Source organism: Salmo salar, chromosome 15 (assembly GCF_965601325.2).
Source record: "Salmo salar chromosome 15, fSalSal1, whole genome shotgun sequence".
NCBI classification, from domain to species: Eukaryota; Metazoa; Chordata; class Actinopteri; order Salmoniformes; family Salmonidae; genus Salmo; species Salmo salar.
In genome coordinates this window covers 82,227,431-82,241,148 of record NC_138305.1, presented here as the reverse complement: position 1 = coordinate 82,241,148, position 13,718 = coordinate 82,227,431, and the positions used below count along the sequence as shown (strand labels likewise).

At 42.2% G+C, this 13,718-nt stretch overlaps 1 protein-coding gene across 5 annotated transcripts in view; it reads left to right on the top strand.

Moving 5' to 3' along the window:
• The first annotated feature begins 1,026 nt into the window (after window positions 1-1,026).
• LOC106572070 (GRIP1-associated protein 1) overlaps window positions 1,027-13,718 on the top strand; it is a 42,896-nt gene continuing 30,204 nt past the window's right edge. The window contains exons 1-20 of one of the 5 annotated variants that reach the window (XM_045696123.2): window positions 1,027-1,278; window positions 2,206-2,272; window positions 2,635-2,696; window positions 2,857-2,883; window positions 3,630-3,737; window positions 3,916-4,072; window positions 4,205-4,377; window positions 5,400-5,448; window positions 5,986-6,152; window positions 6,477-6,524; window positions 6,633-6,664; window positions 8,352-8,399; window positions 8,558-8,657; window positions 8,898-8,975; window positions 9,753-9,845; window positions 10,262-10,396; window positions 10,649-10,744; window positions 11,167-11,379; window positions 11,487-11,600; window positions 12,006-12,083. In XM_045696123.2, coding sequence (XP_045552079.1) covers window positions 1,237-1,278; window positions 2,206-2,272; window positions 2,635-2,696; window positions 2,857-2,883; window positions 3,630-3,737; window positions 3,916-4,072; window positions 4,205-4,377; window positions 5,400-5,448; window positions 5,986-6,152; window positions 6,477-6,524; window positions 6,633-6,664; window positions 8,352-8,399; window positions 8,558-8,657; window positions 8,898-8,975; window positions 9,753-9,845; window positions 10,262-10,396; window positions 10,649-10,744; window positions 11,167-11,379; window positions 11,487-11,600; window positions 12,006-12,083 — 1,887 coding nt within the window. In that variant the 5' untranslated portion in view covers window positions 1,027-1,236. Of the gene's footprint in view, window positions 1,279-1,369; window positions 1,541-2,205; window positions 2,273-2,634; window positions 2,697-2,856; window positions 2,884-3,629; window positions 3,738-3,915; window positions 4,073-4,204; window positions 4,378-5,399; window positions 5,449-5,982; window positions 6,153-6,476; window positions 6,525-6,632; window positions 6,665-8,351; window positions 8,400-8,557; window positions 8,658-8,897; window positions 8,976-9,752; window positions 9,846-10,261; window positions 10,397-10,648; window positions 10,745-11,166; window positions 11,380-11,486; window positions 11,601-12,005; window positions 12,084-13,718 lie in introns of those variants that run through there. The other 4 variants (XM_045696122.2, XM_045696125.2, XM_045696126.2 and 1 more) reach the window with 4 other exon arrangements.

The window sequence follows — 13,718 nt, the reverse complement described above, 5'->3', positions numbered from 1 at the left end:
TGATATTGTTATCAACCTACTGCTTACCCCTACTGATTAACATATTTATTTTCATGTGCAGGGTGTTCTAAGACAGGTAGAATAGCTAGCATAGCTAGCCATCGCTAGCATTCACTGGTTCAAGTTGAAGTAACTTTTGAGTGTAATGGAGTTGACTGGTGACTATTGCATGAATATTTAGAGAGCTTGGGACTATAAGGTTCTATCTGCAATTTTGTCAAAATGTTGTTATGGACATAGCCTTGTTCAGTTCAATGTTCTCTATGTATATAGCACTATAATATAGCACTCAATATATAATTCATGACATTTGGTCAGGAGCTATCCAGTTATAACAAATTGAGTTTTTATATGCGTGTCATTATTGCTTGAAATAAGGCTTAGCTGCATTGCTTTCAATGCTGAATGATTGCTTCCGTACCCCACTTGTCCTAGCTTGCGTGAAAACGTCACTTTGCCATCTGGACCTACTTTCCGAATGCACTCTATATGAACTAGAAAAAACTAGCGAGTGAGACGTCTTGCTTCCTCTTCCCGTTTCTGATTGTCGGTAACAGGTGGCGGTGCATTCATCATATCTGCAAACAATGAGAAGCAAACAAACAATTAATTCAAATGGACCAGTAAGCTCGTAGTTCACAATCAGGTGGTAATTCACTGATAGAGACACCTCAAAGCTGTTACATATTCATGCATTATGGTTCTAGTCTCAAACTACTGGACAGGTGTGATTATTGCAAAGACCTGGCTATGGTGTAAATGTTTAGACTAGTGAAAATAGTTAGTGCGGCCCTCCCTTATTTAATAGCCATGTCACCCCATAAAATTACATTACCTTATACAACTACTCTGCGTTTTCCATAGGATGTAGCATGACATGAAAATGTGAATGTTGACGTTTATTGGCATGGATTTTGCCCCGGAGGCAGAACTCTGCGATTTTCGCTTGATGGGCCAGCAGCAAAGTTAAAATTGCCTATATTGTAAAAATATATAAAAACGAAATTCGCTTTTTGGTGTTAATTTATGGTTAGGCATTAGTGTTAGCGGTGTGGTTCCGTTTAAAATCAGGTTGTATGACATTGTAGCTGTTCCATCTAGTGCGCTGCAGAGCTGCCTCCAGAACAACATTTGTGACGAAAAACGCAAACCTGCTGAAATTGTAGCCTATTTCTCCACACCGACTCCTATCAAACCTCTACTAACAGCGGAGTCCTTCCTAGCTCTTCAGTGAAGATGGCGCAGGCACTATCAGAGGAGGAGTTCCATCGAATGCAGGTAGGCGGAAACCTATCCATTTTCAATGTCAGTTGTTTGAAATATGCTGCGATCTTGAGAGTATTTCCTGAAAATTGGATTGGCCATCAATCTGTCCAGCGCTAAACTACTGAATGGCAAAAGCATCACAACCTAGCTAGCTAGCTTGCTAGCTTCCCCTAGCTAGGCCAAAGCAACACTCCAACCAAGGAATGTGGCTAACTAGCTAGCTGCTAGCTAAATAGCTAATGGCTGCATTCATTGCTCTTCGAATCCAATAACCGTTAGTTAACATATTTGGTCATTTATGCTATGTCATTTTAGTATTCAATGCAAATACATGGAAATGTGGCTTCGTGCTCTAGCTGGTTTGCGAGTTGTCTAGTCGGTGTGGATGGCTAGCTAGTTAGTTAGCCAGCTGGCTAGCTAGATATCTTGAAATTACACTGGTCTTCGTTTTATCTTAATAACAATGAATCTGTTATTGTATTCATGTTAGATAATGATTTCAAATGGCTGTGTCTTATAGTTGTTTGCTGGGTCACGGGTTTGGTCAGATAACGTTAGCCTAGTGTTAGCTTTCAGCCTGTGTAAGGACTGCATACCAGTTAACGTTACTTAAGTTATTATTATGGTTGCGTTCCGATTTCCAAACCAGATATTGCACAACAACTTTACTGTTGTTTGTGTAGTAGACAATTCTCATTTACTAAGGGGTCATCAACACACCTAGCTAACGTCCAAAGCGTTGAAAACAATGTGAAATGTCAGTGTGTTACTGTCATCACGTTAGTGATGTGGATTTGACACATCAGTTAATAACACACTAAAAGCAGTGGCATCAACACACTCAGCTAACATTCAAAGTAGTGTTGTTTAATAAGCTATTTTACGTTTTAAGTTGAACCTCGATAAAGTCATCCACTCCGCCTATAACCTTTTTTCCAGGCTCATCTTTTAGAGCTGAGGACACAGAACTACCAACTTTCTGATGACCTGCGGAAGAACACCGCTGGTAAGCAGTAACTAATAAAATAAAGACATTCTGTAAGCCAATTTGTGACCATGAACAGGGATCAATATTTACTGCTGAAATGAAATGAGCATTGCAATGCAACTCCAGGATGGGCTTCAGATTTAGTATCCCGTGTGTGTGTGTGTGTGTGTGTGTGTGTGTGTGTGTGTGTGTGTGTGTGTGTGTGTGTGTGTGTGTGTGTGTGTGTGTGTGTGTGTGTGTGTGTGTGTGTGTGTGTGTGTGTGTGTGTGTGTGTGTGTGTGTGTGTGTGTTGTTTCCAACTTCAAAATGGGTTAGTTCAAGTGACTGAAAAGAAAATACTAGTGACTGGTGATAAAGATTTGTGATTGTTTCTATTTCAGAGCTCGTGGCTGTTCGTCAGAAGTCTGTGACCTTGGAGAAGGATTACATCAAAGCACAGAAGGTATTGCAAGCTAATCTACATTTGATTAAACAAACTGATAATATGGTTGTGGATTTCAATACACTGAAACTAAAGGCATCATCATGTTTGAGAAAGAATAAAAGGTAACTTTGTTTGGGATTTGACTTCGTTTCTAATTATCTTTTTGTTTCATTTGCAGGCTTTGAATAAGAGCAAGAAAGCTCAGGTGAGTTCCTTGTCATATTTCTGTTAATCTTCTCAAACTCATCAAAGCGGTCTATAAAATGATCTTGAAAAGATAGTCTGAACATTAGTTTGTCATATATGTTATATACTGTATGTTTATTACAATAATGGATTGAAACTTCCTCAATGAAGACAAGGTGATTTTTATGCCCAAGCATGGGTAAAGAAAGGAGGAACACACTGCTGTAAATTAATTTTATACATTTACTCATTAGGTTTACAAATGTTATATTCGGTCTGGTTTATAATGTATTAATGTAGTTACCTGCGCCATCTGCTGTTACAATATGCATATTCCACCTTTCCCTAAAGTATTTTAGATAATTTGACAAAAACTGATTTTGAGTCTGAATCAAAGTATGAAATAGACATTTGAGATGGAAGTACAGCGAAGTCCTCTCCAACTTTTTGTTTTGGTTAATTTCACCATCCTGTCTCACCAGCAAACAATATTGTTGTGTTTTTTGTGAGATTATTCAAACTAGAAATCTGGGGTATCATAAAGTCCTTAGCCTGTGTTTTTCTTATTGGATTGTTATTCAGTGGATATTCTCAAATATTGTATTACCCTTTATATTGTGCTAGTTAGAAATGCTTTCAGTTCAACAGATAAAATATTTCAAGTAGGGGTTTTCTATTAAAGTGCCATAAACCCCAAGGTGAGGAGCGTGTGTAATTTGTGTTCACATGGGTTGATTTACTGTGTGTGGGTGCGCGCGCGCTCAGGAGGTGGATGCCTTACTCAGCGAGAATGAGATGCTGCAAGGGAAACTGCACAGCCAGGAGGATGACTTCAGACTGCAAAACAGCACCCTGATGCAGGAGCTGTCCAAGGTACTATATCTCCCCTGCTCCCACTCATGCCACTGGTGATGGGTTGTGGTTATGAGTAGTTGCGCCTCGTTACAGCAGAGGGGAATGTTCTTGTAAATGAAGATGTGACATATGTCTAGCTAATGTAAGATAAAAGCCTCACCTTTCTGATCCCGTTTCCCTTGTTTTGTGTTTTTAGTTATGTACCCAGATAGAGGAGCTAGAACATGAAAACAAAGACCTAAACGATGGGAAAGTGTTTCAGGCAGAATCCTCCAGTCCCACCCCCAGCTCTGTGGATGGAGAGCTACTCCGTCTCCAGGCAGAGAACGCTGCCCTTCAGAAAAAGATCACGGGTATGTTTATGTTGGTTATCATTGTAGGAATTCCACTTTTTCAAAGACATTTCTTAGATGTAACTAAGTAATGGCAACACATCAGTTTTTCAAGTTCCGGCTTCTATTTCCATCCCTATGTTTTTCCTTCAGCCCTCCAGGAGCGCTCTGAGAGTGCGATAAAGAGCCAGAGGGGAGTAGATGTCAGTGACACCAATGCCTCAGAGATGGATGGGCCGGCTGACACTAATGGTGTCCAGTTGCATGCTGACGTCAGTGAGAACATGGAGGATGCTGCCGCCGGAACCAATGACAGACTGGAACAGGTGACAAAAAAAACACACAAGGCACTGACAAAAAATCAAAAACATTAGCACTTTTCTTTTGCTACTAGCATTGACTTTGCTGATAACTAATTTGAGGACAAATGTACTTATTACGACTGTGATATGTGGTTGTCTCACCTAGCTATCTTAAGATGAATGCACTAACTGTACGTCGCTCTGGATAAGAGCGTCTGCTAAATTACTAAAATGTCAAGTGTGACACCATGATCAAGTATGTTCTATGGAACTGCAATTTGACTATCCTGAAGTTCAAGTTTTGTCACATGCACAAGTACAGTGAAATGCTTAACTTGCGAGCTCTACCCAACAGTGCAGTAATTAATATCAAAAGGCGAACTAATGATAATAAAAAATATATATCTACAGTACCAGTCAAAGGTTTGGACACCTAATCATTCCAGGGTTTTTCTTTATTTTTACTCTTTTCTACATTGTAGAATAATAGTGAAGACATCAACACTATGAAATAACACATATGGAATCATGTAGTAACCATCAGTAGTTGTGACAAGGTAGGGTTGGTATACAGAAGATATCCCTATTTGGTAAAAGACCAAGTCCATGTTATGGCAAGAACTGCTCAAATACGCAAAGAGAAACGACAGTCCTTCATTACTTTAAGACAAGGGGTCTGAATACTTTCTGAATGCACTGCACATGTAAACAGGAGTAATGGTTACCAGTAGCAGGAGAAATACAAATGTTAATGGCAATCAATAATCAATGAACAGCAGAGCGTAGTGGTAATAACTCTAAATACATCTTAGATGCACTTTCACTGTTTCAGGCATTCACTAATTTGGGTTGCTCTGTTTATTCTGCCCATTATGATGTGCCTGTATGTTTCTACATCATATTGAACCGTTACAGTATGGTACACCAACTGGGATATTACAGCAGACATGAATCAACCCCTATTTAGATAAAACTTTTGAATTATGCATGGTGTATGGCAATGTGTTGAGTTGTCCTTAAATTACTTGAATTTTTTTTCCCCCCAGGCAGAGGCAAAGTGTGCCAAACTGGAACAGCGAGTGAATGAGCTTATCGGTGAGTTGAGTCTTTTTCTTATGGAGAATATATCTTCAGAAATAGTTTGGAAATCTCAGTACAGCAGTCATTTATCTCTGTGGAAACTTTCCCATTTGGTTGTTGTGCTACTTTACATGATTAATTAACTTAATTAATTTAAGTCTTTGTAAACAATGTTGACTTCCAGCACCCAATGTTGCGTAAATAATTTAACTGCTGGTTTCCTTCCAATCTGATAGGACATAGTCCAGTTCACTGTTCCTCAATGCAGGCTCTGTGGGGCATGGGTCCAGCAGGTGTCTAGGTTTTCTTAACAGCATGTCAGACTAATTCGGTCAGGAGCGTGTGACTGAAGCCAGTGAGTGGGGTACTGTAATTGTAGATGCTAAGTTGGACCCTTGGGACGACCCTAGCTTAAACCTAACCTTAACCCTTACTAGAACTGTTAATTTCAACTTCAGTCGGGTGGCGTCAGAGTTGGATGTCCCAAAGATTCCTCTTAGCATTTACCGTACTGTAATTAAGACTAAGATGGACTACCTGCGTGCCCAGCAGGACCTGCAGTGAGGAGCACTGGGCTAGTTATGAAACAGGATGCTCTTAGGTGGTCAGCACTGTGTCCAAATCCAATAACGCAATGCTTTGGGCCAGAGGTGGAACTGCAGCTGCACACTGAGGTGGAGGAGAAGCGCCTACTGAAGGAGCAGCTCCAAGCACTAGAGGTAACGACCAATCTCACAACCTTGGCAACATCCCAGGGTGAGAGTAATGGACAGTCTTAGATTTGTTTTTGCTGCTAAGTGATAATTGCACTTTAGGTAAAGAAGAGTTAAGTTGTAGTCAGTTCTCATGTTACCTGCCCCAGTGCCTCAAAGTGACGCAGTAAGCTACCTCATTTACTATGCTAATTGAGGGCATGTTGGTATGTATAAATATGATGAGCTGTGGGCAGACTTTCCCTAAGTCACATTAAAGGACAACAATTTGGTTTGGCTATTTCGAAGACTTCATTTTAAGTACTTATATGTTTCTCTTCTCTCCTCCAGTCATCCAAACAGACAGACGTCACTAAACTTCAAGAAGAGCTAGCGAAGGTAACTATAACAGATGTGTTCTTCAATGTATCAATTATGCTGTAGTATTTGTTAGCATCTAGGTCCCTGAATGTAATCTAACACTGATTTTGTTCATGTGTGCCCTAGCTCTCTGAAAAATTGAAGAAAAAGCAAGACAGGTAATATTCTATTTAGCTTGCAAATGTTACGAATGCATTTCTTTGGTCCTACATAAAGTCAACCTTAAAGCCAGTCTCAGTAAGTTTCAGTAACGTCGTTTGTGTTTATGAAGACGTCGTAATGTGGTCTACCTGAGAGTTCCCAAGCGGCCTCTGGGCCAGCCGCTCTTGATAAGACAGATGGTAGTATTCTCATTTGCTTGTTGCCTATACAACAAGCGGGCTACTGTATTAAAATGACAATTTGTAAGTCGAGTCAGCTATGAAAGTTACAGCAGTAAAATGTTATTCTAATGTACATAAACAACATGAATAGGCTACTGCGGTGCAATGTTTGCACTGCAAGGGCTCAAGCAGAAAACCGTGCTAACACTTGTCTGGAAAAGTAAACGATCATATACGGTTGAATTATAAATTAAATAAGCCATCAAAAGGTTGCAATAGTAAACTCCACACCCAAGAGGAAAACATTTAGCCAGCTAGCAACTCCAGCAAAGTAAGCAAGTAAGTGCAGAAATGTTTATTTGGCTGTATAATCACCCAGCGGTATGCTACCAATGCATGTGTGGCTATATTAGCTGTTTGCTAGCCAGCTGAATTGGCTAGCGAGTGATCTAGCTAGCTTCTTAAATGTCTTCATTTACCAGTAGACATGTATAGCTGGCTTTCGTGATTATTGATTTTGGCACTAATCGTGCAAAGGAGTCTAAAACACGGTCCAACTAGCAAGTATTACACTAGGAAAATATTCCCTTGCTGACTCAAAATCCCCCACAATTCTCGTTTCATTCCGAAGCTCAAGCAACATCAAAGCAACTTTGTAAATGACCCGCCTGTGTTTTCAAATATGCGCTGCTGTACATCAGATCAGCTGTCGCACAGACCGACAGAGGGACTGACAGCCAGGAGCCAATATGAACCGTTACCACACACATCTGCCAGCTAAAAATGACACTTACTCTGTATCACTCAACTCTCATTTATAATGAGTCTTGTTTATAATGAGAGGGATACACACTTCATATTTGTGATGTTGCTGTGAATTGTGGATGGATCAGAGGAACAGATGGAACGTGCGCAAGAGAAATTATAACTAACATGTGCCTCATATTTACCTAGAGAAATCTGACCTGCAATTTGTAAACAAAGCTGCTGTACTTAAAATGTGTATCATTTTGAAGTGACACACATGGCAAATTATGCTTTAATCTATTAATTTCAAGATGTATTAACCCCCCTCCCATTGGAAGACAATTCCATTATAAATGTATTGTATTTCCTTGCAGAAATGTCGGTAAATTGATTGTATTTCCTTGCAGAATTGTGGTTGAACTTATTTAAGTTATCTTGGCTCAACTGTGATGAACTACATGAGCGTATGACAGTCATGATTATCCCCTGTGTCATTATAGTGGTATTTCTCTGGCAATATTGGGCAGCTGGCTCAGTACTGCATTGTGACACTAGGCTCTGGCCCCATGTACAGTCGGCAGGCAAGAGTAATGAGACTGAACCTGTCATCTGCTGCGTCTGCAAAGTCGCCTGCCCAAAGCTCCCCTTATGTGCTCATTTCACACCGGCAGAGCCCTGGCCTCCCGCTCGAGAAGTCTGTCTGTTATACCTCCTCTACTGGGTGATTTCAGGGTTGAATAGTTTTCTCACTGGCTCTTTGCGATTTGTTTTATAGCTTTCTGCATTTGCAAGGTGAAAAAGAAGACCTTTACAATGACAGCAGGTAAGGGTATAAAAATTCAACATATATTTCACTTTAACCAAGCTTCTGAAGGTGGTGTAACTTGTTTATGACTTAGAGAAAAGTAACAAAAAAAACTGCCAGACGCCATTTGGAGAAGAATACGACAATTAGATGAATATACATTCTTTCTGCACCAGGACCAAAATCGACGAGATTCAACAGAGGAAGGAGGAGGAGCTGAAGTCAATGAACATCCGCATCCAGAAGTTACAGGGAGATCTGCTGTCAGCCAACCAGGTTAAACATCCTGATGTTGCCTGTTCTGAGATCAATCCCCCAAAATATATATGATTTGGTTTTGTACCTGGAGTACTCATATTGTTGTATTATGACAATACATAGGCCTTCTTAACCTCACAACCTGATCTGTACCTGGGTTGCAGTAGGTATGCCATGGACCCATATCCTAAAATGATTGACAGAATCTAGTGGGAAGCTGAAGCTGACTCTTGCTACCTGTTTTTATTTATTTTCTAGAGTGTTGGTGAGATGAAGGAACAGCTCCAGAGCCGGCAGAAGGAGCACGAGTTAGTTCTACACGCACTTAAAGATCAGGTAAACTCAAAACTTCCTTGAACTATATGCTCTCTTCCCTTCCTGCTGAAGTTCCAAAATGTTCAAATTATCTTAGAGTCAAGACATTTAATTGACGGTTAATGAAAAGGCAAAGTGCGGATCACCCTAAATAATTGGAGATTAGTCTATGTCTGAAGAGGTTGTCTGGAAGAGAGTGGTCCACAGTCTTAAGTGGGCACAGTGCACTTCATTAGGGACCATTCTGTTTTCCACTTAATTAGGCCTCCTAGCACGACTGGCACTTATGTCTTCTGTGATGTCGTAAGTCTTAATTAACTTGAACTCCGCTTTGGGTAGACGACAACAAGATAAGGCATTGAAACCTGCTCTTACCGTCTCTTCATTTTCTCTTTTCAATATGGAAGTCCATTTTTATTTGAAGTCCAGCTTTCTGTTTTGGCTAGTCATGCAGAAGTTCTGTTTCTGATCTGGCTTCTGTCACCGTTCTTTGATTCTTTTACATTGCCTAATCTATACTTATTTTTCACATTTCTTTGCCATCTGATTTTCTTACCTCACTGATCCCCTTCTGGTCATTTCACCCTGCCTCTTCTTCCTTCATTCTTTTAATGATGATCCATCCACCCTATCAACCCCCCCCCCCCCCCCCCTTCCTATCCCTATTCTTGAGCTGCCAATCGCCACCGTTTTGAATCCTTCTCTTCACCTTGCACATTGTCTTTTTCCTCCCTCTCCCCTCCTTCCCTCCCTGGGTGGTGCCCCCTGTGTTACCCTGTGTGTGGGTCTGTGATCCAGGTAGCTTGTCAGAGTGCTGTGAGTCAGGAGCAGGTGGAGAGTATCCTGACTGAGAACGATGCTCTCAGGACTAACCTAGCAGCTCTAGAACAGGTACAGCTCATCTTACTGCCCTGCCACTACCCCGCGGAACCTCCTCAATATTCATTCTGCTGCCGTCACCACTCACCAGCCATTAACCATGATGCATTACTAATATGACAAGTCATGCTAATGCGAATAAAGTCAGGGAGGTACAGAGATTTTTTTTTTTCACATAGTGACAAATGGTGTTCAGACATGAATTGCTACTACTTACAATAACTGTTTGTTGTTTTGCCCTACAAAGCTTAATCCTAAATCATCATTGTGTGTCAAACTTCTGCTCACCTGCTTTTCTTTTCTCACTTTTTTCACTTCTACCTTACTGACCCATTTGATCCACTACCATGTTTCATTAAACAAAGTCGTCAGATGTTGATCCATTGTGATGGTGAGTGTGTCCTGACAAGTGGGTGTTGTGTCATTAGATTCAGACAGTGAAGACTCAGGAGATGAACCTTTTGCGTGACCAAAACATGGCTCTGAATGTGGAGCTGCAGCAGAAACGGACGGAGCAGGAGAGCTTTCTGGCACAGAGAGATGACCTTAACTCTCAGCTACAGGTTTGTGTGGCCCTCACACTGTCCTAGTACATGCATACTTAGAGAACCTATCTATCTTAAACAAATGTGGAGTACTGTCTATGACAAATAATGCAGGACTAGGTCCTCTTAATTGGTAGGTCAGAATCCTTACTTTTTTTACTATGATGTAGTGCTTATCTTGTAGGTCGGGGAGGAAAAAGCTCCTGTTGCAAATGTATTTTTATACCCATCTCTTTCTCATGTGCTCCTCTCTGATGAATGTATCTGTAGGAGTCAAACCGTGCCAACAGCAGACTGTTGGAGCAGCTGACTGAAGTTGGCCAGGAGAAAGACGGGGTACAGCAAGAGCTGGAGGAGGCTAAAAAGGTATCTGACACACACGCGCGGAAAGGGAGTGATCAGAGACACACGCAGGAGGCTTCATCCCGCTCACAAGAGCACTGGTTATTAGAGCACAGTGACTATTGTTCTGTAATACACATGGCACTCTCATTACTGGCATTCTCCCAGGGAAGGTGGGAATGCTGAGTTGACCTCTCTCAAGCGCCACTCGTTATGCCCACAGGATCACAGAGCGTAAATGGACATCACAGCTTCAATTACCTTATGTGCCCGTCTTAGACTTAGCATATCACAGAGTTATATTTGAGTCCGATTTGTCTTACGGTTTGTTTAAGTGCCAAGTGAGATGTGAATGTTATTGGTCGTGTATCATCACAGTAAATGTCAGAGATGTGTAGTAACACCCAGAGATATCATCTCCCATTCCCATGTCCCTCCCCCTTCAGACAGCAGACAAGCGGAAGGCCATGCTGGACGAGCTTGCCATCGACATTATCACAGAGAAGTCACGACACAAGGAAGAGCTGAGCGACGTGCGTCTGCAGCATGAGAAGGAGGTGCTGGGGGTGCGGGCGCGCTACGAGAAAGAGCTGAGGGGACTCCACGAGGACAAGAACCGCACCGAGGAGGAGATCCGCTCACAGCTCCGAGATGAGAAGGTGGGAGGGTGGCGTGAGTCCGGGCCAAAGGGCCAATGAGAGGGAAGAGAACATGAGAAGGTACACTGCTTGTGTATTAATGTGACCTTTGCCCTATGACCGCCTAGGCTCGCAACAAGGAGTTGGAGGGTCTGCAGCAGAGTGTAGAGGAGCTGCAGGCCCAGGTCCAGTCTATGGAGGGAACTAAGGGCTGGTTCGAACGCAGACTCAAAGAGGCTGAGGTACAGTACCAACTTCAGTTTCACGTTGATTTATTCACAGGGATATTACGGTATATATACTGCCTGCCCTGTAGTAATGCTGGGTTGTACCACTATACACTTTAAAGATGTTACATTAACATGAATAGATGCTATTGAAGATGAGGTTAATGGGTGATCAATATTGTTTGTTGAGAGTGGAGCTCTTCACTGCCTGGAGTAACCCCTGTCACATTAACACTCACCACATGGTGTCACTAGTCTGTTTCTTAATTCTGCTCAGATTGTTTTGTAGCGTGATTCAAGGACCTTAAATATTTAGTTTAGCCTTTAAAGAAAATAAGAAGGAATGCTAAGAATAGACGTGTGCTGATGATTAGGTGATGGCTTGTTCCAACGTTGTCCCTGTTGTATTCCTGTGTTCAGGAGAGCATGGAGGAGAGCAGGCTGGAGCACCAGGAGCAGATGGAGAAGCTACAGAAGGAACATTCTATCCAACTGGAGGTAAACTCGTTTTCCTCTTCCCAGACAGACATGGCAGAGTGCTGTACACAGCAACACACTCTGACACTTTCATCCGGGCCCAGGGGAGTACTGACTGGTATTATGTATAGTGTATTTAGGCTTTGTTCACTGCAGTATGGCCTGAGAGATGAAGGCAGGACTCAAATTGCTATTCTCATCGCCTGAGTACCTGATGTGTGTTTAACTGTACATCTTCAGTAATGAAGTGTTTCATCTATTTAACTGTGATTTCTCAGCATATGGTGGCCCTTAGGTTGCTAATAGGGCTCATAGGTTTGATGATATGATAGTGTTTGACGTGGTCTGGTGTGTGTTTTTGGTGACATACCCCAAATTGAACCCCCACTGTTTCAATAAAAATCATGTAAGTACACTATATATACAAAAAGACATCCCTTCAAATTAATGGATTCGGCTATTTCAGCTAGACCCGTTGCTGACCGGTTTATTAAATCGAGCACACAGCCATTCAATCTCCATAGACAAACATTGGCAGTAGAATGGCCTTACAGAAGAGCTTAGTGACTTTCAATGTGGCATCGTCATAGGATGCCGTCTTTCCCACAAGTCAGTTTCTGCCCTGCTAGAGCTGCCCCGGTCAACTCTAAGTGCTGGTATTGTCAAGTGGAAACGTCTAGGAGCAACAAAGGCTCAGCCGTGAAGTGGTAGGCCACACAAGCACACAGAACGGGACCGCCGAGTGCTGTGAAGCGTGTAAAAGTCGTCTGACCTTGGTTGCAACACTCACTACCGTGTTCCAAACTGCCTCTGGAAGCAACGTCAGCACAAGAACTGTTTGTCGGGAACTTCATGTAATGGGTTTCCATGGCTGAGCAGCTAGCTGCACATGAACCTAAGATCACCATGCGCAAGGCCAAGCTTCGGCTGGAGTGGTGTAAAGCTCGCCGCCATTGGACTCTGGAGCAGTTGAAACACATTCTCTGGAGTGATGAATTACACTTCACCATCTGGCAGTCTGACGGATGAGTCTGGGTCTGGCGGGTGCCAGGAGAACGCTACCTGCCCCAATGCATTGTGCCAAAAGAATAGTTTGGTGGAGGATAAATAATGGTGTGGGGCAGTTTTTCATGGTTTGGGCTACGCCCCTTAATTCAACTGAAGGGAAATCTTAACGCTATAGAAAAAAATGACATTCTAGAAGATTCTGTGCTTCCAACTTTGTGGCAACAGTTTGGGGAAGGCCCTTTCCTGTTCTAGCCTGACAATGCCCCTGTGCACAAAGCGAGGTCCATAAAGAAATTGTTTATCGAGATGAGTGTGGAAGAACTTGACTAGCCTGCACAGAGCCCTGACCTCAACCCCCATCGAACACCTTTGGGATGAATTGGAACGCTGACTGTAAGCCAGGCCTAATTGCCCAACATCAGTGCCCGACCTCACTAATGCTCTTGTGGCTGAATGGAAGCAAGTCCCCGCAGCAGTGTTCCAACATTTAGTGTAAAGCCTTCCCAGAAGAGTGGAGGCTGTTATAGCAGCAAAGGGGTGTGCCGGTGTCCACATATGTCATGTAGTGTATCATGAAGTTAATTTCAAACTGTTAAACATTGTCCAACTGTTATGTTAATCTTGTAATTACTGTTAAGTGACGCCATT